This window comes from Pongo abelii, chromosome 11 (genome assembly GCF_028885655.2).
Source record: "Pongo abelii isolate AG06213 chromosome 11, NHGRI_mPonAbe1-v2.0_pri, whole genome shotgun sequence".
Taxonomy (NCBI): domain Eukaryota; kingdom Metazoa; phylum Chordata; class Mammalia; order Primates; family Hominidae; genus Pongo; species Pongo abelii.
Window position 1 is genome coordinate 122,419,279 of NC_071996.2, and position 23,019 is coordinate 122,442,297.

At 55.5% G+C, this 23,019-nt stretch overlaps 1 protein-coding gene across 1 annotated transcript in view; it reads right to left on the reverse strand.

Annotated features, from left to right (window-relative positions):
- Nucleotides 1-9,443: 9,443 nt before the first annotated feature.
- CFAP65 (cilia and flagella associated protein 65) overlaps nt 9,444-23,019 on the reverse strand; it is a 40,355-nt gene continuing 26,779 nt past the window's right edge. The window contains exons 22-35 of the mRNA XM_054549852.2: nt 20,308-20,484; nt 19,959-20,025; nt 19,699-19,809; nt 17,266-17,457; nt 17,007-17,165; nt 16,403-16,546; nt 15,918-16,031; nt 15,616-15,723; nt 13,058-13,102; nt 12,613-12,815; nt 12,030-12,158; nt 10,549-11,055; nt 9,731-9,868; nt 9,444-9,617 (exon numbers count right to left, since the gene is read on the reverse strand). Coding sequence (XP_054405827.1) covers nt 9,533-9,617; nt 9,731-9,868; nt 10,549-11,055; nt 12,030-12,158; nt 12,613-12,815; nt 13,058-13,102; nt 15,616-15,723; nt 15,918-16,031; nt 16,403-16,546; nt 17,007-17,165; nt 17,266-17,457; nt 19,699-19,809; nt 19,959-20,025; nt 20,308-20,484 — 2,179 coding nt within the window. The 3' untranslated portion in view covers nt 9,444-9,532. The remainder of the gene's footprint in view (nt 9,618-9,730; nt 9,869-10,548; nt 11,056-12,029; nt 12,159-12,612; nt 12,816-13,057; nt 13,103-15,615; nt 15,724-15,917; nt 16,032-16,402; nt 16,547-17,006; nt 17,166-17,265; nt 17,458-19,698; nt 19,810-19,958; nt 20,026-20,307; nt 20,485-23,019) is intronic.

Genomic DNA, 23,019 nt, shown 5'->3' on the forward strand with positions numbered 1-23,019 from the left:
GCGCGCGGCCGGGCGGGCCAAGCTTTATACCCGGGCCTTGTCCCCCTGCCCGCACCCTTTCCCTCGGGGGTGGGGTCGCTGACTCAGCAAGCAGACTGCGGTCGGCTCTGGTCTCCGCTGGAGAGCCGAGGCCTCTCCCGCAGCCGCCGCTGTGGCCCCAGCCCGCGGGGAAGACAACAGAAAGTGCTGAGGCGCGCACCCCGCGCCCGCCGCAGCCCAGGCTGACTCCGCGCTTTCTTTCTTTCCAGCCTGAGCCAGGCAGGGCACGCCAGGCCTCAGGGCAGAACGCGCCCTCCCCTGTCCCGGCCCTCTGGGACGAAGGGACCTGGCCTCCCCGGGGCCTCCGGCTAAGACCGCGCTGCTGACTCGCTGAGCGGAAGTTCTTCCCAGAGTCTAATCGCCAGCCTTCCTCGGCCCTAGTCCAGGCCTCTCTTTTGGGCGATGCTAGGGCGGAGGTAGAGAAGGCTCTGCCCAAAGGATTCGCTTCATGTGCTCAGTCCTCTTTTTCCTGGAGGATCGGTCCATCGCGGCCCCTTTCCTCCCAAGCGTGCGTTCCCAGATCCTGCGCCGCGCCCCAGCGGTGTCCTCGGGCCCGGGAAGGAGAGGAGGCGGTGGTCAGGACCCGCCACGCGGCGGCGCCGGGCGCTGGAAACGACCGCCCGAGGGCCGCGCGGTTTACTCAGTGTTTAGGCATAATAGCCACCCAGGGAGTGGCTCGCCGCGGGAGGTAGGGCTTTAGCTCTGCTCAACCCGTGCCGCTGCGGGTCTCCCACAAAGCTCCAGGCTCTAAGGGTTCCAACCCTGACGTCTGCCTGAGAGTTAGCAGCTGAGGATGAAGCACTTAATTCAGGCCGAGCTCTCTGCTCAGGCTTTCGGGTGCGTGAACTCCATCAATTCTAACACTGACCTGTTAGGAAGATACTCTTATTGTCCTACATTTCGCAGATGAAGAAGTGGAGGCCCAGAGGGCTTTGGAATGTGGTGCAGGGGCCACAGCTAAGAAATCTCCCAGGGCCGGGCGCAGTGGTTCACGCCTGTGATCCCAGCACTTTGGGAGGCCCAGGTGGGAGGATCTCTTGAACCCAGGAATTTGAGACCAGCCTGGGCGACATGGTGAAACCCCGTCTCTGCAAAAACAAACAAAAATTAGCCGGGCATGTTGGCATGCGCCTGTAGTCCCAGCTACTTGGGAGCCTGAGATGGGAGAATTGCTTGAGCCCAGGAGGTGGAGGTTGCAGTGAGCCGAAATCAAGCCACTGCACTCCAGTCTGGGCGACAGAGTGAGCTGGGGAAAGGCGGCGGCGGGGGTGGGGGTGGGGGGTGTAGAGAAAGGGGGAGGGAGAGGAGGAAGAGGAAAATGTTGGGAGCCCCAAAAAGGTTGGGAGCCCCAAGGGGATAGCTCCAGGTAGGAAATTTCCTCACCACTTGCAGTGGAATTTTCTAACCACAGCAAATGAGACGCAAAGGCTTCTTGCAAAATTATAGGTTTTCCTTAATGGTGGTGGGTGTGGGTGGGGATATTCCAGCAGAGGTGAGAGGGGTGAGTGAGAAGGGAGCTAATATTTTGTTGCTCCCACGAGTCACATGCTTCCCTTATGGGTCCTCACAACAGTCCAGCGAGTTAGGTTTGCGTGTACCGATATGGAAACAGAGGGTCAAAGAGGTGCAGGGCCTTGTCCAAACTCACATGGCTAGCCAGTTTCAGAGCAAGAATCGAGCTCAGACCTTTGGAAGCCAAAGCCTGTGCTCCGCCACTGTCCATTGAAGCTCCTGTGCCAAAAAGTGCTCACAGGCCAGCTGTGGACACTCCCAGAAGCCTTGCCACACCAGCTTGCCTTCTAAGCCTTCTTCCCAGTGTTCCATGCTCAGCCCAACTCAGAGCCTTTGCATTTGTTGTTCCAGCTACCTGGAGTGTCTTGGTCACAAGATCGTAGCATGGCTGGCTCCTGTGTCAACTTCTCGGTGATGCTGTTCCAGGCACCCTTCCATCCATCACATCAGCCTTTTTTCTTTCTAGCATTTATCACGCTGTAAAGTTATCTTTTTCATCTTGTGTTTATGGGTGTAGCAGCATCTCCCTTACCAGAGTGTAAGCTCCATTTGAAAGGGCAGGGACTGTGACTTGTTCTCAGTTGTTATCCTCAAACCTAGCACAGTGCTGGATGCGTAGTAGGCACTCAATAAAACTTCTTGAACGAGTGAATGAACAAGGTGGTCAGGCGTGGGCCAAATGTCCACGGGAAAAGGGGTGTAGAGAAAATTCTCCAATGGAAGCGGGGGTGCAGTGCTTGGCAGCTTGCTCTCCCCCCTCTGAAGTTCTGGGTTGCTGAGAGCAGGCGCTGGGGGCAGACAGAGGATCCCTTGGGCTCTCTTTTCCCCGGTGAGGAGTTACTGTTGGAGCTCGCAGTGTGTGTGAAGATGGGTGCCAACAGTACAGGGCCCTAGAACTGGGCATGGCGGTAGAGTCCGAATGAGGAGGATATGGGTCAGAGATGGGACAACCTCAGGCAAGTTTGACTGGGGGTGAGGTCAGAACCGTGTCCTGATTCCCTACCCTAGCGGGGGTTTGAACAAACACAAACCTCAAGGAGGGAATACAAACTACAGACTGGGGCACGAGCCAGTTCTGGACCCTTGGTGTCCCAGTCTTTGCCTTCAGTGTCACCAGCCCGGGCAGGGGTGAGGGGTGAAGAATCAGATCTCGCCTTCCCCCATCTCTATCCGACAATTCTGGATTCGGCCACCAGAGGGCAGGAGCAGGCCGCGCTGGCCCGAAAGCTGGCGCGGAGGGCGGGGTGGAAGGGGAGGTCCAGGTCGGGAGGGGCCGCGGGCGCGGGTGGCTAGTGCGTCAGGCTGTGCGTCTGCGCTGTCCCTGACGCGGGCGCCAAGTGTTGGTCAGAGGGTGTGGGGGTGTCTGTCGGAGACTGGACACTGTGCACCGAGCGGGGCTGGGGGCTGGGGGCTGGGCGTACTCTCGAGGGTCGGGCTCCACGTGTGGGTCCCAAGGCGGCATTCTGCAGGAGTGGTGCGTCTCGCCTTTTCCAGGGTTAGGGGAGGAGGAAAAGCGGGGAGGCCGTCCAGCCGAGGTCCAGGTTAGAATTAGAAGTCCCGCTTGGAGTTGGGGAGGGGACCCCGTGTGTGAGAAGGGCCCCTGCTCCTCCTCCAGTGTGAAGCTCTGGTCTTGGCGGCAACCAGCCTCTCCCCTTCTCTACCTTGTCCCTCCTCGTGGAAATGGTATGGAGGTACCCCCCACCCCCTCACCCATGGCTTCTAGTTCTAGTAAGTGCGACCAGCTCTCTCAGAAATGGGCATACCCACCACCACCACCCACAGTCACTGGCCCAGAAGACCTCTAAACATCTCAGGGTTCCCCAACGCCCTCAGCCCCTCCTGACTTTAGGCCTCACAAGCCAAAGAGAAGAACCACTGAGGGGAAGGGGCTTCGAGACAGCCCTGCCTACTGTGCCAGGAGAGAACTCTGGGATTGATAACCCCCCTTGGGTACCACGGACCCCCTCCTGGTCTCCTCGTTTCCCTACCAGGCTGGTCCAGCTCTGCTCCTCTCCCCAGCTGCCGTGCCCCCCCCCCCACCCCTAGCAGCTGTTCCTGTTTATTTTCCCAGATCAGTTGCGCCCAGAGCTTCCTGAAGGATGGGTGCCCAGGTGGCTTTGTTTGCCAGCTCAGCACAGTCACCCCTACCCCCTCCACATCCACAGCCTGGCCTTGGGGCATGAAGCGGGGAATTAGGTAGACAAAAACCAGCAACCCCAGTCGACACCTCACAGAGCCCTCAAAATCTCACAGAGATCTTATCACCCTCAGGGACCCCCATCCTGACCTCATTCAGTTCTCCGTCTCACATTGGGACGTTTGAGTCCCACAAGGAAATCCTCAGGAACTCACCCCATCCCTAGCCACCATCTCCTGCCCTCTGATTTCACCGAAACCCCCGTCCCATGCAGATCCATAAGATCCCACAGAGAATCCTTTGAGCCTAAGTCCCCTCCATGAGGCCCTCAGATCCCACCCAGACCCCCATCCCATGTGGGGACACATAGATCCTGCAAGGAAGCCCTCAAACCCACTCCTAAGCTCCTGCCCAGATCTCCATCCTAGAAAAAGCCCTGAGAATCCTAAAGAAGTGGCACCTCTCTCACCTAGAGCCCCACCCCAGGAACAGCCTGACTGCTCAGTACTGCTGGGCAGCGGAGAGGGGCTGGTGGCCAATGTCCCCTCCTCGAGCGGGTCGCCTCCCAGCCCTCCCCCGTCATTTTACTGGGAAATCATCCAGGGGTTGGGTACTGAAGATGCAAATTCAGGAAAGGGTGCCTTCCCTCACCCTGCCACCATTACCAGCCCCTCCTTTCCACCCCTGCTTCTCTGGCCCCCGCCCCCACCCCCAGTCTGGAGCCCAGAACCAGCAGATGAGCACCTTCCCTGGGGCTGTGCAGGACTGGTCTCCTGGGAGACAGAGATAACGGGTACAGAGACCAGCCCAGTTTGGGCCAGTTAGGAGTCCCACCCACACAGACCCATTATTCTATCCCACTAGAAACAGAGCCCCTCTCCTCTGCCCCTCAGTGGGGTTAGAGAACTGGCCACCATCCAGGGAGCTGGCAGGCAGCTTTCACCATCACTCACACACCCAGACACAAAGCCACAGGGCTGGCACAGGGTGACAGGGAGAGGGCACACACAGACCCACGTTCAGTCAGATGGAGACAGAGTCATCCACAGTTCCAGGCACATAGATGTGATCCCGCAAGCTTCGCATGTGAATAGTCTCATTCTAGGATTTGATAGAAACCTCAATGTCATATTCATGTATGGGCAGACACTTGGTCACACTTATTCCTCAAAGATTTAATACGATGTACTATGTGCCACGGACTGTACTGGGCACTGGACTCACACACAAGTATGCCCCATCATTTTCACATGTGCACATACCCACTCCACAGTCACCCAGGGAGGCATCAGCTCAGCCACCCACGCAGGGTCATACAGACACTGAATGGTGAAGAGAGTGGGTTAAGAGGCTGTTGTGATGATTTAAATGCATGTAAAACAGAACAGGCCTGCAACGTCCACCCAATAAATGTCCGCCGCCGCTGTTGCTGTGGTTGTGGTTATAACTGGCTCTGACGCACCTGCTTCCCACCACCCCTGGGGCTGGCCTGGTTGGGGGGTGGTCAGGCTGCAAGCATGGCTCTGGGAACTGTACCCTCCATCTCACCCTGGCCCCTGGCAGAAGCCAGCCTAGTGCTCAGGACGGAGCGCCTTCCTGCCTCACCCTATTTGAACCACTCCTCAGTTCACGACCTCAGTTTGGGAAGGTTGGAAGGGTCAGAGAGGAGTGTGCCAATTTCCTTTGTTCTTGCTTAGGCCTCTGCTCTCTAGGAAAAAATGCTTGGGAACCGAGCCGAGGATCTGGCTTCTGGTGTTGGTGCTTGTCCTGGTGCCATTTGGGGCTTTTGGTCAGTCAGTCCCCTCTTAAGGCCTCTGTTTTTTACCTGTAAACTAAGCTGGCTGTGGGTCCTGGAGGGGCCTCCCAGCCTTGACTCCTGTGATGCCTCTGAAAAGTTCCTTCCCCTCCCTATCCAGCCTCAGCCTGCCCCACCCACCCACCCATCTGGCCTAGCCAGAATGAGGGGGCGAGTTGCCACGGTCTCCATGGGGACTAATCTCCAAGAAGGTCAGTGAGGCTCTGGTACTGCCTTGGCCGGATGGGGATTAGCACCTGGGTATGAGCCTCCCCCCTGCCACCCAGTGTCTCCACTCCCAGGTCCCTCCACTCTCACACAGACCCTGGGCGGCCTCTAAGCCCAGAAATTCCAAGGCTAGGCCAAAATCATTGGGGTGGGTGGGGGCAGGGCAGCTGCCATAGCTGTTGGCTTGTCCATCTGTGGCCAAGAGGGAAACTGAGAGAGATGGAGTCAGATCTGTACCCCTCACTGGCCCCCGGTGTCCAGCCACGGCCTGGGCCTTGCCCCTCCCTCACGTTCTGTCCTTTAATGGGAGGAGATGGGCTTCCAAGATAAGGGTATTACTCTCCCCCCACCTCCAAACCTGTCTGCCACCTAGAAATCACCTCTTTATCCTCTGCTGGGGCTAATTCCCGCCCCAGTTTGGGGTGGGATGGGGCTGTTTTGCAGTTTCCCCTTTTCTCCATACACACGATGCCTCCCACCTCTGGTCCCCTGAGCCCTAGCCCCATGTCTCCACATCCCCGATCTCTCTCAGTGTACATCTCTTGTTATCTTGAATTGTCTCCATGTGTCTCTCTCTGTTCCTCTTTCTTGGTTTCTCTCTGGTCATCTCTGCCTCTGGTCTCGCTCTCACAGTCTGGGGTCTGCAGCCTCTGCAGCCCCTGGGATACCCCCTGTGTTCTCACACTCCTCTGTCCTTCAGCCTATGCTCTTGGTCTCTTTCTCATCCTTCTCCATTTCTCTTCTGCTGTTTCTCAGCTGATGCACTCCAACCGCTCAATCCCTTTTCCACTTCCCCCACTACCTGGTCCCTCCCCCACCCAGGGTGCTGACAGGGACGACAGGAAGCAGGCTCCAGCTTTGAGCAGGAGGGGGAGGGGGCCTGCCTTGCACAGCAGCTGCTGAGTGCCCCCCTCCCCACGCAGACCCGCACCTGCAGGCCTGCCCGGCACTGGGAGACTCCGCCCTGTGGCAGCAGAGCAGCAGAGGAGGGACCTGGATGAGAGGCCAGATCCCTGGTAATGGCCAGCAAATGCAGTCTTGGGGATGGATAGGGGGTGGGGGACTGGGGAAATTAGGCCCCGGGGTGAAGGGGCAGTAATTCTCAGTCACCAGGAAATATCCCAGCCCACTGGGTGGCTGCCTCCTTCTCACCACCCTCCCCTCAAGGCCGTGTGTGTGTGTGTGTGTGTGTGTGTGTGTGTGTGTGTGTGTGTGTGTGTGTGTTTGGGAGGGGGTCGTTCCAGGCAGAGACCTCTTTGTTATGCAGACCGAGGGTGTGGAATCCTGGCCCCTGTCATGGTTGGGGAGGGAAGGGAAAGCCCTCAAAGACACAGGGAAGGTGCACCAGGACCATGCCAGGCCCCTGACAGGCAAATCTTTCAGTGCCAGGCAAAGAGTAAAGGGCTGGCCCAGGACAGAGCCTGGTCAGGGGGGCCAGGAGAGGGCTGCACACACCCTAGCCCAGGACCCAAGGACCTTCCCCAGCCCCTGGGGCTGCTCCATGAAGAGCCCTGCTGTAGTCCACCCTCTCCCCCGACCTGCCTGGGATCTGTCCAACGCCATCTCGCCCCTCCTCCCCTTTCTCTCTCTGTGCCACGGACTCGGGCTTAGCAGATCCTTTGGGACCTCTGGGTAGTTGGGTGACATAGAGGCACTAGAGCGGGTGGTGGTTGAGGGGACAATCCAGCACCTCTAGGAACATGCAATTTGGAGGGACTTCTGACCCTGGTTCCCATCTCCCTGGGGCTGCCTCTGCCTGAGCTGAGGGCTACCTACCTACCCCACCCCAGCTGATGGAAGTGAGGATGTGGGATCCTGAGGTTTGAGGAAGGTGGTGAACCGCTGTGCCTGGGGGCTTGTCCTTTTCAGTCAGTCTGACTGTCTCAGACGTGGTTAGACTGAAAGAGGGACCAAGGAAGTGTCAGGAAGTGACATCTCAGGATGTCAGCAGCACCAAAGAGATCCGAGGAGTGGATTTGAGGCTCCATGGCGGCCCTCAGCTTCCCCCGCCCAGATTTTCCACACCTCAGCCTTGGCTCCAACTCCGTGAGGGCCTCCATCTTCCCCAGCATGACCAGGAGCCCAGGAACCGGGACAGGAGGCTGGGGAGGCCCTAGCTCCTGCGGGAGGCCAGACCAACCGTTCACTGAGCAAATGGGAAAACCAAGAGGCCGGGAAATGACTTGCCCAAGGCCACAGAAGTCGCGGGGACAGAGGCGGACTAGAATCCGGGTTTCCACCTCCAGAAGGGTTTCTGTTCTGGGCCACGGCCCCCTTCGCCACCCGCTGGAGTCGGTTTAGCCCGTATTACGACGCAGAATGGAGCCTGGCAGCCCAGAAGCTGCGGGCAGGGCAAGGCAGGGCAAGGCAGGGCGGGTGGGGCCGGATGGGAGCCGGATCTCCACTGGAGCGGCGCACAGCCTCTCCCACCCGTATGGTTGAGATGGCGGTGGCGGTGGCGGTGGCGGCGGCAGGTGCCTGCGTGGCGATCAGGCTGGCCCCCGGGCTGGTGCTGAGAGGCCGCCCCTGCCTCACGCGAGCCGAACGAACAAAACGCTCAGGTCCGGTTTGTGCGAGGGGCTCGTCGCGGGGCGGGAGCGGAGGGCCCGGGGCCTGGCGGTCGCCCTCGGTGATCTCCTGGTCCTGGTCTTCCGCGAGCTCAGTGCTGCACAGCGCCCCGCTAGCCTCCGCCCTCACCTGAGCGCATCTGCGGCTGACACGTCGGCGGCCGCGGCGAACACCGCAGGTGCGCACCTGGCCCGCCCCTCCCTTCCCAGCCACCCTCCTCCCGGCTTTCCTGGCCCCTCCGCCCGGCCCAGCCTAGCTTGGCTTCGTCCCCAGCCCACGCCTTGGAGCTTGTCCCGGAGCCCGGGCTCAGTGTGCTCTTATACTGCCTGTTCGGTCCCCGCCCCCAGACACACACACTCACACCTGTCCAGGCGCCCGTTTGCTCGGGGCAAATATTGACTCATGGAGGCGGAGCGCCCCCTCCCTCCCCCGCCCGGGCTCTGAGACCGGAGCTTCTCCGAGGCCTTGGTGGCGGGGGCGGAGGGGAGGGTGCTGGGGACCTGGGCGCCTCTGGAACAACACCAGATGTCACTTTTCCACCCACCTGCCTCTGGGAGGGAGGAGCCGAGAAGCAGAGGACAGAAGCTCCCGGGCGGGGGTCAGGAGGAACCGCGAGGTGGGTATCCATCCTCATCTGAGGACTGATTCACAGTGGGAGTCGCTTAGCAGGGTCTGTGGCCCGAAATCCAGTGGTGACCTCGACCCGCCCCAGCCTAGTTCCTGGCCTTCCGCGGCGTGCCTCAGTTCTTCCTCCCCAGCCTCTTGAGCACTCGGAGCTCGGCAAATGCTAAGGGGCTGGCCCTGGGGGTGCTGAGCCTCCGAGCAGGCGCGGCGCGGAAAGGTGAGGGGTGGCCGCCCTGCCCAGTGGACACCTGCTTCGCTGGCCAGGCCTGGCACTCAGTTACTGTGCACCAAGCTACGCTGGGGCAAAGGCCAGCCAGGCCCCGCCCGGAGCGCCCTCCACTGGCCAGACCCGGTCCAGCGGCCGGCAGCTAGCGGCCAGGTCTCAGTCCAGCTGCAGTGTGGGCGGAGAGGTGCATCCTCCCGGGCCCTAAGTTCCCGCCGCGCCTCTGCAGTCCGCCCGGGCTGCTCCCTGCCATCCTTCCCTCTCAGAGCTCGCGCGCGCGTTTCCCCCTCGTCGGGGAAATAAAGTCAAGGTAGATCTAGAAAAAAGACTAGATGCTTTTACTGGCGGTGGAGAGGGGGCCAGGCGTGACCTAGGGCGGCATGTCGGAGAGGCTGGGCGCGGGCATTTACGGAAGGTCGGTAGGAAGTGGCACCACCGGGTGGAGTACCTCTGCTTGCTGCGTCGGCAGCAGCGTGTCCGGGGTCGGAATCCTGGAAGACAAAAAGTCCCAGGTAGGCGTGGGGGCGAGGCTTCAGGCAGAGCCTGGCTGCCCCCGTGGCCCCTCTCGCGCGGTCTGCGCGGCCGCTGGCCCCGGCGCCCCTACCTGGGCACGCAGAACGGCGGCAGGGCGATGACGCGTGGCCGCGAGGTGAGTACCACCTCCCCGCGGCTCGCCTCCACCAGGATGTTCTGGATCACGTTCTCCAGCAGCGCCTCCTGCAGGTTGGCGAAGGCCGGGAGCCTGCGAGGGGGCGGGGGCTAGCATGAGCGCGGCCGCAGTGCCCGCGCGCCTCCTCGCTCGCCTGTCCGTGCGGTACAGTGTGCCGCGAGTTCTACGGAGATTCCCATTCGACTCCCCTCATCCACTACACTATGGGGCATCCTTGTTTCAATGTTACGGACGTTCCAAGTGTGGCTAAAAGATTCCAAGTTGCTAAATATGCTGCTGGTTTAAGGGGTGGGATTCAAACCCAGGCGATGTAGTAGGCATCTCAGGGCCAAGTTTAGAGAAAGGTAGGGAAGTGATGAGAGGGCGAAGAAGGGACTGGGTGGGGCCTAGGGAATCCCTGCAACGACATAAATCATCTGTAGGGCAGCCCCGGTGGGAAGTCCCACCTGCAAGACGGGTGGTCCTTTTCTGGCTCTAGAAGCCCATTTACAAGACTTTGCAGACTATAACAATTCTCCTGGTAAGTTGGTAAATGTCAACAACCAGTTCTCAGAGAAAAAAGAATAAAGTTCAGCGTTGGTGCCGGGCGGATACTCCCACAGAGGTCGTAAGCTACCAACATGACCTCACTAAGCACTGAATTAGGATGAGATGTGCATACAGGCAGCGGCCATCCTTGGCCATCCCACTGCCTCCTAGGAACCTTCTGCACTTCGCCTCCCTCCCATCCTCACTGGGGCCTGGCTGCTCACCTTCTGATGGCCTCCTTCTCCTCCTGTTCTTGCTCCTCCTTCACCATGACTTTCAGCTGCTGTTGCCACTGCCATTGCATGGACTCCTGGGACTCAGGCTGTGGTGTGGGCCCGATGCCTGCCCAGCTCACTTTCTCTTCCTTCTCATCCCTCTCCTCCTCCTTCTCCTCTATCTCCTCCTTGCCCAACTCCTCCTCTTCTGTCTCCTCTTCTTCCTCCTCTTCCTCCTCCAACTCTTCTTCTTCTTCTTCACACTTCTCCTCCTCCTCCCCCTCTTCCTTCTTCTCCAACCCTGGATAGTGCTCTGGTCTGTCTTCCTTCAGCTGCTTGCCCTTCCCATCCTCCCAGCTGCTGGAGGGTACAGGCAGGATTGGCATGAAGTACAGGCTGTTTTTCTGGTCCATGAACTTAGTTGACTGCTCATTCCAGAACTGGCGGAAGTACGGCACCTGCTCCACCAGGCTTTGGTCCACAGCCTCATGGAAGTTCTTGTCTTCCAGCAGGCCCCTAGGTGGCAGGGAGAAGGAGAAGCCCCTTGCTGAGGGGGTCTGAAGCCCCTGGGAAGCTCTGGCTTCAGAGCTAGGTGCTAGGTGGGAAAGGGGCTGCTAGGTGGGGAGAGGGGACCCCTTGGTCACTTGTTCCTCCTGTCCCTTCTTTCAAGGAAGACATCTTTGAGCCTCATGGATTTTTAGAAGCGAACATGGTATGGTGGAGGCAGGGCAGGTCAGATTCACACGCATGATGGGCAAGAACCCTGGGGAGATAGTGGACTGGCTCCAGACTCATCTGCCAACCCTGGAATGGGGCAGAACTCAGGATCCAGACCTGAGAATCCCTCCAGCCAGCTCCATCAGAGCCCCACTGTCCTGGGGCGGGGGGGGGGAACTGTGGCGGGATCTTGCAAAGAAGTTCTGTTTCTTTTTTTCTTTTCTCTCTCTCTCTCTCTATTTCTCTCTTTCTTTCTGGCTCTTTCTCTCCTCTTTTCTTTCTTTCTTTCTTTCTCTTTCTCTCTCTCTCTTTCTCTCTTTCTCTCTTTGTCTCTTTCTTTCTTTCTCTTTTCTTTTCTTTTTTTGAGACAAGGTCTCACTCTGTCTCCCAGGCTGGAGTACAGTGATGTGATCACGGCTCACAGCAGCCTCAACCTCCCAGTAATTAAGCTAATTAATGGTCTCAAGCAATCCTCGCACCTCAGCCTCCCAAGTAGCTAGGACTACAGGCATGCACCACCATGTCCAGCTAATTTTTGTATTTTTTGTAGAGATGGGGTCTTGCTATGTTGCCCAGACTGGTCTCAAACTGCTGGGCTCAAGCCATCCTCGCACTTCTGCCTCCCAAAGTGTTGGAATTACAGGCAAGAATCTCCGTGCCCCACCAAGTTCTATTTCTCAAGAAAGGAAGAGTGCTGGAACGTAAGGGGCTCTGGCTGAATGAGCTGGAGGGATGCGAAGGTGGCAATGAGGGCCCAGGGTGTGAGCTGGTACCTGATTATGGTGGTGAGAATGTCAACCAGGAGCTGCTGCTTCTGCTTGGAGACGGGGCCCCACTTGTTAGGGGATTTTTCCTCAGAAGTCTCTGACTCTTCCCTGGGGGCCTTCCTCTTTGGCAGCTCCCTGTGGCAGCCATGACATTCTGAGTGGCCTGGGCAAGCCACCATGCTGGGGTTGGGGGCACAAGCAGTGGTGGTAGCTGCCCAGTGATGAGGACACAGATGAGTTTCAGGTACTCCCAGCTTTAACCCAAATGTAGTGCTACTGGGTTCAGAGAACCAAGCTCAAACTCAGTTAGCGCAGGAGCTAGAGAGACTCCCAGTTGGAAAAAGAAGGAACAAAGAGGGGTAGGGGCTGCCTAGGTGTGTTCCCCAGGGGGCTCTGGCTGCTTTGTCCCCCTCTCAAAAGGGCCTAAGCAGTAATGGGGCATCCTGGGCCCAGAGGCGCTCAATGAGTCCCACTGCCACTGCCCATGCTCCACCCCTCACCATGGGTTGGGTCTGGGCAGCCCCTGCTCTGGAGTGGAAGAGGGGACAGAGAGAAGAGGAAGGTGACCCCTGCCTTCCCAAGAGCTTACCGGTGCAAAAAGTGGCAGGGAAACTCTGAGAAGAATTCAGCCAGAAAGTAGTCCGTGGCATGGGCTCGGGCAGTAAGGCCCAGGCAGAGCATGCCTGGCGAGGGTGGCTGGGGGCAGGGCCAGGAAACCTCCTCCTTTGGGGTCTGCAGTTTCCAGCTGGCAGGCCGGCTGACAGACTGCTGGTTCTTGATGGGAGGCAGCGTCTTTGGGAAGGGAGGGACACGGATGACAAGGGTTTGGGCACCACACTCACATCACCAGTGGGGTCCCTTGACCTAGTTCCCCCATCAGTCTCTTTGGGCCACATAAACGTGTGACCCCACTCATTGGCACTTTCATCCCTCCTTTCTGGGAGGCTGGTCCAGGGGTTGGAGGTCTCTCTGGGAGTAAGCAAGGACCCTCCCAAGTTGTCCCAAGAAGATGGGCCTGGGGCTCGCCACCTCACCGTGTACTTCCTCGCAGGTTCACAGGCTGTGCAGCACGTTCTCTTCTGTGGAAGAAGAGAGATCCTTGCTTAAGATACAAGAGGCCCGACCGAGGGTGGTGCCTCACACCTGTAATCCCAGCACTTTGGGAGGCCAAAGTGGGCGGATCACCTGAGGTCAGAAGTTCGAGACCTGCCTGGCCAACATGGCGAAAGCCCATCTCTACTAAAAATACAAAAATTAGCCAGATGTGGTAGCAAGTGTCTGTAGTCTCAGCTGCTCGGGAGGCTGAGGCTGAAGAATTGCTTGAACCTAGGAGGCGGAGGTTGCAGTGAGCCAAGATGGTGCCACTGTGCTCCAGCCTGGGCGACACAGTGAGACTCTGTCTCAAACAAACAAACAAACAAACAAACAAAAAAAAGATGTGAGAGGCCTAAAAAGACTCCCCCATTTTGATCCTCTCGCTGCCCTCTTGGTCCTGCCCAATTCCCAGTCACCTTTTCCTCTAGAATCTTCCCTAGAGAAGTGCTGCCTGCAGACCAGGAAATTCTGGTTTCCTGAGTGAAGGAAATGCCATCAAATGTAGGCGGGCAGCTCCAAAGGTGCTTGCCCTGGTGCCCTGGAGCTTTGTGGTTCAGTGAGGTGAGAAATCAGTCTCCCTCATTAAGATTTAATTCAGAAATTTCTTCTCTCATGCCCCTAAGAAGAGTTTTTTTTTGTTGTTGTTGTTGTTGTTTTTAGACAGGGTCTCACTCTGTCACCCAGGTTGGAGTGGAGTGACCCCATCATAGCTCACTGCAGCCTCAAACTCCTGCACTCAAGTGATTCTCCCAACTCAGCCTCCCAAGTAGCTGGGACTACAGGTGTGAGCCACCATACCCAGCTAATTTTTAAAATTTTATTTCTGTAGTGCAGGGTCTCACTATGTTGTCCAAGGCTGGTTTTGATCTCCTAGGCTCAAGCAATCCTCATGCCTTGGCCACCCAAAGCACTAGGATTATAGGTGTGAGCCACTGCACCTGGCCTTAGGAAGTAATTTGTATCCACAGTTGGGCCACAGCTTCAGAGGGGAGCAGTGACTCCCTGGGGGTTCAGTGTGGCAGACACCAAGGTGATTGAGTAGCAAGAATACCAGCGCAGGAAGGTTGTGAAATTGGGGGAGGAACCAAGATGGAAGTGTTGTCTCGTGTTTATTATCAGACCCTCCCCCTCCCAAAACACATACTAATAGCTCCCATTCAGTGAGCGCTTCCTGGGTGCCAGGCACTGTTCTAGGCACTTTACCGGTATTAACTCACTTAATCCTCACAACAACGTTACAAAGCAGATATCTCACTCACATTAAAAAATATTTTTAGACTTTTATCTTTTTTTTTTTTTGAGACAGAGTCTCGCTCTGTTGCCCAGGCTGGAGTGCAGTGGTATGATCTCCGCTCACTGCAACCTCCGCCTCCCGGGTTCAAGTGATTCTCGTGCCTCAGCCTCCCAAGTAGCTGGGATTACAGGAACCCGCCATCATGGCCAGCTAATTTTTGTATTTTTAGTAGAGACGGGGTTTCACCATGTTGGCCAGGCAGGTCTCAAACTTCTGACCTCAGGTGACCCGCCCACCTTGGCCTCCCAAAGTGCTGGGATTACAGGAGTGAGCCACCATGCCCAGCCTAGACTTTTATCTTTAACCTTTTTAATATGGAAAATTTCAAACATATACAAAAGTGGAGGGGATGCTACAAAGAATTCTCCGTTGCCCATTGCCCAGCTTCAACAACTAGCACCTCATAGCCAGTCTGGTCCCAGCTGTGCCCCACCTCTGGATTATATTGAAGCAAATCCCACATGTCACAGTACCCACCCCCACTTCTTACAGCTGAAGGAACTGAGATGTTACATAGGTTGACTGAGCTCACAGAGCTAGAAATCATTAACTCCAGGAATGAAACCTGGGCAATCTGTCTCCAGAGCCTGCCCCCAAAGCCACAGTGTCTTCCATCAGAAGGTAAACTCTAGGCTGGACACAGTGGCTAACGCCTGTAATCTCAGCACTTTGGGAGGCTGAGGTGGTCAGATCACCTAAGGTCAGGAGTTCGAGACCAGCCTGGCCAACATGGTGAAACCTCATCTCTACTAAAAATACAAAAATTAGTCAGGTATAGTGGTGGGCGCCTGTAGTCCCAGCTACTTAGGAGGCTGAGGCAGGAGAATTGCTTGAACCTGGGAGGTGGAGATTACAGTAAGCCACTGCACTCTAGCCCGGGTGACAGAGCGAGACTCTGTCTCAAAAAAAAAAAAAAGGTGAGCTCTGCTTGTCTCCCCTGAATCTCCAGTGTGCAGCACACAGTAGCCACTCATTAAATGCTGGCTACACGAGGCAGGGAATGGACAGCCAGCCTTCTCTACCCAGAGAGCCTCTCTGCATGGCTGTGGAGATGCTAAGCTGAGTCCAGTGAATGAAATCTAATCTCTTAGGGCAGGCTGGCTGGTTTGGCCTGGAGGGCCACCTTGGCCCACTACCTCTGTCCCCTCTGGTAAGGCCAGTCAGAAAGATCTGGGTGTTTGAGATCTACTCAGCCCTCCTCACCTTCACTTTCCTGTCGGTGATGGTGAACTCCACTTCCTGCCGCTCCTTCTCATCCTTCCACTCCTGCAGCTCCTTGTGATACTGCCTCATTAGCTGCTGTGAGTACAGCTATGGCCCAGGACAGAGAGAGAGAGAAGGCCAAGGTCTGGAGCTTGCCCTGGGCCTACGCTGTGGGCCTTCTCCCTTCCAAGGGCTGACTTCTGCCTTTTGCTGGGGTCTGGGGATCTCACAGCCCATCTCACCCCACCCCAGCATTGGGAGCCATGCCTCCATCCCACTTTACCCCTGGGGCTGGCTCCTACCTTGCATACCAGGTCTACACTGTAGAAGCTGGCGTGCACAGAGGCCCTCAAGGTCACCACAAATGGGACCGTCTCTTCAGGAGCCACCACCCCTATCATGGGACTCACAGACACCTGTTGATTTGGGGAAGGAGTCTCTGGAGATTCACAGGGATGGAATTGGATAGGATGGCATGGAATAGGATGGGATGAGATGGGACAGGATAAGATGAGATGGGACAAGATGGGATGGGATGGGACAAGATGGGATGGGACAAAATGGGATGGGATGGGATGGGATGGGGTGGGGTGGGGTGGGGTGGGATGGGATGGAATGGGATGGAGTGGGGTGGGATAGGGTGGGATGGGATGGAGTAGGGTGGGATGGGATGGGGTGGGGTTTTGTGGGGTGGCATGGGATGGAGTGGGGTGGTATGGGATGGGATCAGGTGGGGTTGGATGGTCTGGAGCTCTGATGGAGGTTCCAGGGCTCAGGGGACTCTCACCTCCCCAAAATCTAGAGGACTTGGCTGCCAGGAGAAGGCAATTTCCTCATTCTTGGAGATGTTGTTGAGGAAGAGCAGGCGGCTGCACTTGCTCTGCACAGGTATGTTTCCCAGGGAAATATGAGACTGGGACAGGAAGACATTCTGTGGGTGGAGAGCGGAGGTAAAGAAATAAGAACCGGCCAGGCGTGGTGGCTCATTCCTGTAATCCCAGCACTTTGAGAGGCCAAGGCGGGTGGATCACGAGGTCAGAAAATTGAGACCACTGCGCCTGGCCCTTTTGACACCTTTCAACGCCCCCACTCCTATGCCATCTTTTGACATCCTCATCCCAGTGAAGAGGGTGGGATGGAGGGCCCTGAGGCAGGTGGAGCGGTTTGAGCAGCAACACCTGTGGGCACTAGGTGGCAGGGTAGACCTCTCATGGAGCTGGTGCCGCCTCCTGAATCTGGAGGAGGGTGAGTTCCAAGGCCTCATCTCTGCCTCTGTCCCTCCTCAACTACATCTCATGTCCCTCACAGCCTCCCCATCCTTCTGTCTGGCCACCCTGGGCTCTGAGGCTCTCCCCCAAGGCCTCAGGCCTTCCTAGCTCCCCTTTCCCCACCTGTCCAGGCACCACCAGCCTAGAGTGTATGGAACTGTTGTCCCACGAGGAGATGTTGTGGAATGGGGCTGTGTCCCCCATCATATGGGGGTCGTAGCCCACTCCCTGGAAGTGGATGAGGGCCGAGTTCCATCCCAGGATGTGTATGGGCACGTCCACCTGGGGAGTTACGAGGGTGGGGATAGGGACTGGTCAAAGGGAGGCCTGCTGAGGAAGCCAGCACTACCCCGCCTCCCACGTCATCCAGGTTGCTGCTCACCGTGTAGGTCTTGGCCTCGATAGGTGAGAAGATCCACAAGACCCGTGCAGTGCTGCCTGGCTGGATCTCCCCTTTGGGGTTGAGGCAGCAAAAGATGGGGTGATCAAAATTTTTTTCCTGAACCTGTGACAGGACATCGGTCTGGACCTCATATGTCACGGGCACTGAGCCACCATTATACAGCTCATAAATCTGCAGGGGGCAGGAATAGGAAAATTGCCACATCAGCTCAGCACTGCAAACCAGAAAGCCTGGGATGCTGTGCCCACTGTGGGAGGGCAGGCTGATCTCCATGATGTCACCCTTTGAGTCTGTGAGCTCCCATGTGGCTTGATCACCCAAGAAGTATGTAACTGTATGTTCAGCTGGTGATATTTTAGGATAATCTGTAATCTTATTTGTAAAGGAGCAGCTTATTTTATTTGTCTTCAATTTAACTTCATCAAGTTTTTTTTTTTTTTTTTTTGAGACAAGGTCTCACTTTGTCACCCAGGCTGGAATGCAGTGGCATAATCATGGCTCGCTGCTGCCTCAACCTCCTGGGCTCAAGCAATCTTTCTACCTCAGCCTGCCAAGTAGCTAGGACCACAGGCATGCACTACCACACACAACTGCTTCAAATATATATATATTTTTAGAGATGGGGGTCTCACTGTGTTGGCCAGGCTGGTCTTGAACTCGTGACCTCAAGCAATCCTCCCACCTTGGCCTCCCACATTGCTGGGATTACAGGCTTGAGCCACTGTGCCTGGCCAAGGGAGTTCTGCTTAAAGGCAAGTAAGGGGGCGGAAAGGTCTGAGGGACTAAAGACCAACTCCAAAGGTTGGGAATCATAGAATGTCCTAGAAGAAACCAGAGATCTTCTGATCCAATCCTTCCTTTTAGAGATGAGAAAATTGAAGCCAGAGAGAATAGAGTCCATCTGGATTCAGTCCCAGCCCCTTTTCCCCTTTCTGAGCACTCACTCCTGAGCATGCTGACTCTATTTCTCTAGCCTGGACCACCCTTTGAGCCCCAGACCTGGTACTATGGGTTGAATGCTTGTGTCCCCACAAAATCCATATGTTGAAACCTAATCCTCAATACAATAGTATTAAGAGATGATCAGGAGATGATTCGGCCACAAGGGCGGAGCCCTCATGAGTGGGATTAGTGCCCTTATAAAAGAGGCCTGTGGAAGCTCGTTTGCTCCCTCCACCATGTGAGGACACAGCAAGAAGCCACCGAACCAGGAAGTGGGCCCCCACCAGACACCAAATCTGCCCATGTCTTGATCTTGGGCTTCCCAGCCTTTTTAATTAAGATAAATTATAATAAATTAAATTACAATAAATTATAATAAATTTGTGGTCTTTATAAGCCACCCAATCTATGGTAACTTGTTTTAGCAGCCAGAATGGACTAAGACACTTGGTGTCCACCTTCTACCTGACAAGCCCTCTTGGTTTTCTCATTAGCATCTCAAACTTGGCCAGGACCAAACTCTTCATTCTAAAGCCTATTCCTGCTCCCAGTTTATCTCCTTTTAGCAAATGGCACTATGTATTCCCAGTAGCTCAAACCAGCTTCACTGTCATAGCCCCTAGTGGGGCTGCTGGGAAGGCAGAGGGGTAGCGGGTGTGTATGGAAGTGAACAGAGTTGGGGATAGGAGACTCCCCTCTAGATCCAGGAAGCCTTGGCCTCTAGGCTGAATGGCTGGAGGCCCCTGCTCAGAAACACATGGGCTTCTAAATGATTAGAAATTGCACAGCTGTGAAACGTTTGGGAAAATATTATGTCCCCCTCTTGGAGATTACCAGTGTACATTTCCAGAGCAAGGAAACCGTATTGCCTTCAATCAGTAAAGAAAGAAAGGTCTAAAGCTTCCCAAGAATTCACATTCTAGTTCTTCACATTCCAGAAGGACATCCTTTTTGGAGCAGTGATTTTCAAATTGTGGCTAAGACCTACTGGTGAGCAGATCTAAATCAATGTTGTGGGTCATGTCCAGCATTTAAAAAATTGGACAGAATAGAATAAAAAAGAAAATATCAGTATACTTTGCATGTAGTAGTATAATTATCAATTTGTGATAATTCTACTTTGGTTGTATGTTTATGTATATACTGGGGTATAAGCATATATAACATCAAATATATTAGTATGGTTCATGGTCAAAGAAGTTTGAAGAACATTTTGCTAAAGGAAAAAAAAATCCTCATTTTTTAATTGGAACTGGGCCTGGCAAAGGGCTTAGCACCAGGCACCAGGACACTTTAGCCTCTCCCTTCAAGTCTCTCCCAGTTGCCCAGTCTGGGGGTTCAACCTGCTGGCCCAGCCCCTCAAGGGCTTCCAGAGGGCCATGTCTTTGTCACCCTCTCAAGGGCTGACACTCATACCTAGAGATCAACATTTAGGCCTTCTTGGTCAACAGGACAACGTGGACCACTGACCTGCTGTGGGGGTAGTGTGTCACCAATGGGAACAGGGATGAACTGGTGGGTAGTAGAGGTGAAGTGCACATACTTCTGCTCCGGCTTCACTGTCACACCTATGAAATTTAGCTGGAAATAAAAGTTCCCCGGGAGGAACTGACACAGCCAGCGGAGATCTGGACCCCAGTTCCCCAGGAGAACACAGCTCCCTGCTCCTGTCCAGCCAGCCCCCTCCTCCAGCCTGAAACTAGGGTAGGGCCAGGGTGCTGGGGCCTCACCAGGATCTCCCGGCCATGGGACACCTTGAAGAGCACTGGGAGGTGATCAGTACCGATGAACAGGTGGCTAGAAAGAAACAGATAAGTCTGGGAGTGAGTTCTGGAGCCCTGGTACAAGTAGGAGAGCAAATGGACATGACATTTCTGTGGCTTTGAGCTGGCCAGCCCCTGGGAGCAACTCGCCCTTGAGTTGGGATGGGGCGAGAAGGAAATTAGACCTCCTCTGCAGGTGACAAGGTGGTCCTCCCAGAGAATGGCCATTTGGGGTGCCCTGGAGTCACACAATGAAACGCTAGGGGTAGGGGTCTCTATGACTGGAAGTGCAGGGGGCTTGGGGGGTGGGGAACACCTGTATTTTAACTCCACCATCTGCTCCTGCCCGGGACTCAGGCTCCCGGCCTTGGGGCTGATGGAGAAGATGCAATTGTCCTGCACGCGCATCTGGTGGAGCTCAGTGGGATTCAACTCTGCTTGCTCTGCCCAGAGCTCCACGTCGATCCGCTGGTCACTTGGAAAGAGGAAGGCCCTGGGAGAGGGGTGCAAAGCCATACAAAGAAACTGGTCACGCAGAACAGAGAGGCAGGGGCTCTGAGATCCTGATGGGCAGGTGGAGGCTTCTTCCATGACTCCTGCACTTCATGCCCCCATTTGGCAAACTGTCCCATGTGTGCCTGAGCAAATGTGGCTGTTGTGGATTCTCGTTTCATAATGGCCCCAAAACCCAGGAATAGACTCTGGGCCATGGTGACTCAAGAAGTGAAGAGTGGGGCCTCCACTGTGTATACCAGGAGTCAAGGTGTTGCTTGAATATGGGGGCCCCTTTAAGCTGGCCATGAACCCTTCTGTGACAAAGCTCTTGGGAAAGGGCCATTTGGGACACCTAGGAAGGCTGGCAGCACCAACCAGCAGCCCCAGGGAGTGGGGTGTCCAGGCCAACTTGGACACAGGGTGGAGAACAGATGCCCCAGCAGGGCTGGCACTCTTGAAACAGAAGCAAGGCTGTGCACAGAGTTAATGCCCCGACATGCCTAGGACTGCGGTAAAGTAGATAATGCACCTTAAGTAGCCGACAAAACTAGTGACAAAGGGTCCTGAGGTCACAATCTGAAAGAAGAACCCATTTCACTCTTGGAGATGGCACAGAACTGGTTCCAGCTGCAAACTGGGTAGAGGATACGACAGGGAGCATCCAGAAAAGGAAAAGAAAGTGTGCAACATACACCTGAGAGAAAGTGTGCAACGCACACCTGAGAGAAAGCACGCAACACACACCTGAGGAGAATGTGCACAACACACACCTGAGAGGAAGAGCACAATGCATATCTGAGAGAAAGCACGCAACACACACCTGAGGAGAATGCATGCAACACACACCTGAAAGAAAGTGCACAATGCACACCTGAGAGAAAGCACACAACACACACCTGAGGAGAATGCATGCAACACACATCTGAGAGGAAGCACACAATGCACACCTGAGAGAAAGCACACAACACACACCTGAGGAGAATGCACACAACACATACCTGAGAGAAAGCACACAAAGCACACCTGAGAGAAAATGCACAACACACACCTGAGGAGAATGCAGGCAACACACACCTGAGAGGAAGCGCACAACACACACCTGAGGACACCTCAGGACCTGAGGAGAATGCACGCAACACACACCTGAGAGGAAGTGCGCAACACACACCTGAGGAGAATGCGCGCAACACACACCTGAGAGAAAGCACACAACACACACTTGAGGATAATGTGTGTGACACACACCTGAGAGAAAGCACGCAACACACACCTGAGGAGAATGCATGCAACACACACCTGAGAGAAAGCGCACAACACACACCTGAGAGACAGTGCGCAGCACACAACTGACGAGAATGCACACAACACACACCTGAGAGAAAGCGCGCAACACGCACCTGAGAGAAAGCATGCAACACACACCTGAGAGGAAGCGCACAACACCCACCTGAGGACACCTCAGGACCTGAGGAGAATGCACGCAACACACACCTGAGAGGAAGTGCGCAACACACACCTGAGGAGAATGCGCGCAACACACACCTGAGGAGAATGCACGCAACACACACCTGAGGAGAATGTGTGCAACACACACCTGAGAGAAAGCATGCAACACACACCTGAGAGGAAGTGCGCAACACACACCTGAGGAGAATGTGCGCAACACACACCTGAAGAGAATGCGTGCAACACACACCTGAGAGAAAGCACACAACACACACTTGAGGAGAATGTGTGTGACACACACCTGAGAGAAAGCACGCAACACACACCTGAGGAGAATGCATGCAACACACACCTGAGAGAAAGCACACAACACACACCTGAGAGACAGTGCGCAGCACACAACTGACGAGAATGCACACAACACACACCTGAGAGAAAGCGCGCAACACGCACCTGAGAGAAAGCATGCAACACACACCTTAGGAGAATGTGCACAACACACACCTGACAGGAAGTGCACAACACGCACCTGAAAGAAGGCATGCAACACACACCTGAGAGAAAATGTGCAACACGCACCTGAGAGGAAGCACGCAACACGCACCTGAGAGGAAGCACGCAACACGCACCTGAGAGGAAGCACGCAACACGCACCTGAAACAAAGCATGCAACACACACCTGAGAGAAAGCGCACAACACACACCTGAGAGAAAGTGCACAGCACACAACTGATGAGAATGCGCACAACACACACCTGAGAGAAAGCGCGCAACACGCACCTGAGAGAAAGCGCACAACACACACCTGAGAGAAAGTGCACAGCACACAACTGATGAGAATGTGCACAACACACACCTGAGAGAAAGCACACAACACACACCTGAGAGAAAGCACACAACACACACCTGAGAGAAAGCGCGCAATGCACACCTGAGAGAAAGCATGCAACACACACCTTAGGAGAATGCACGCAACACACACCTGAGAGAAAGCGTGCAACGCGCACCTGAGAGAAAGCGCACAACACACACCTGAGGAGAATGTGCACAACACACACCTGAGAGAAAGCGCACAACACACACCTGA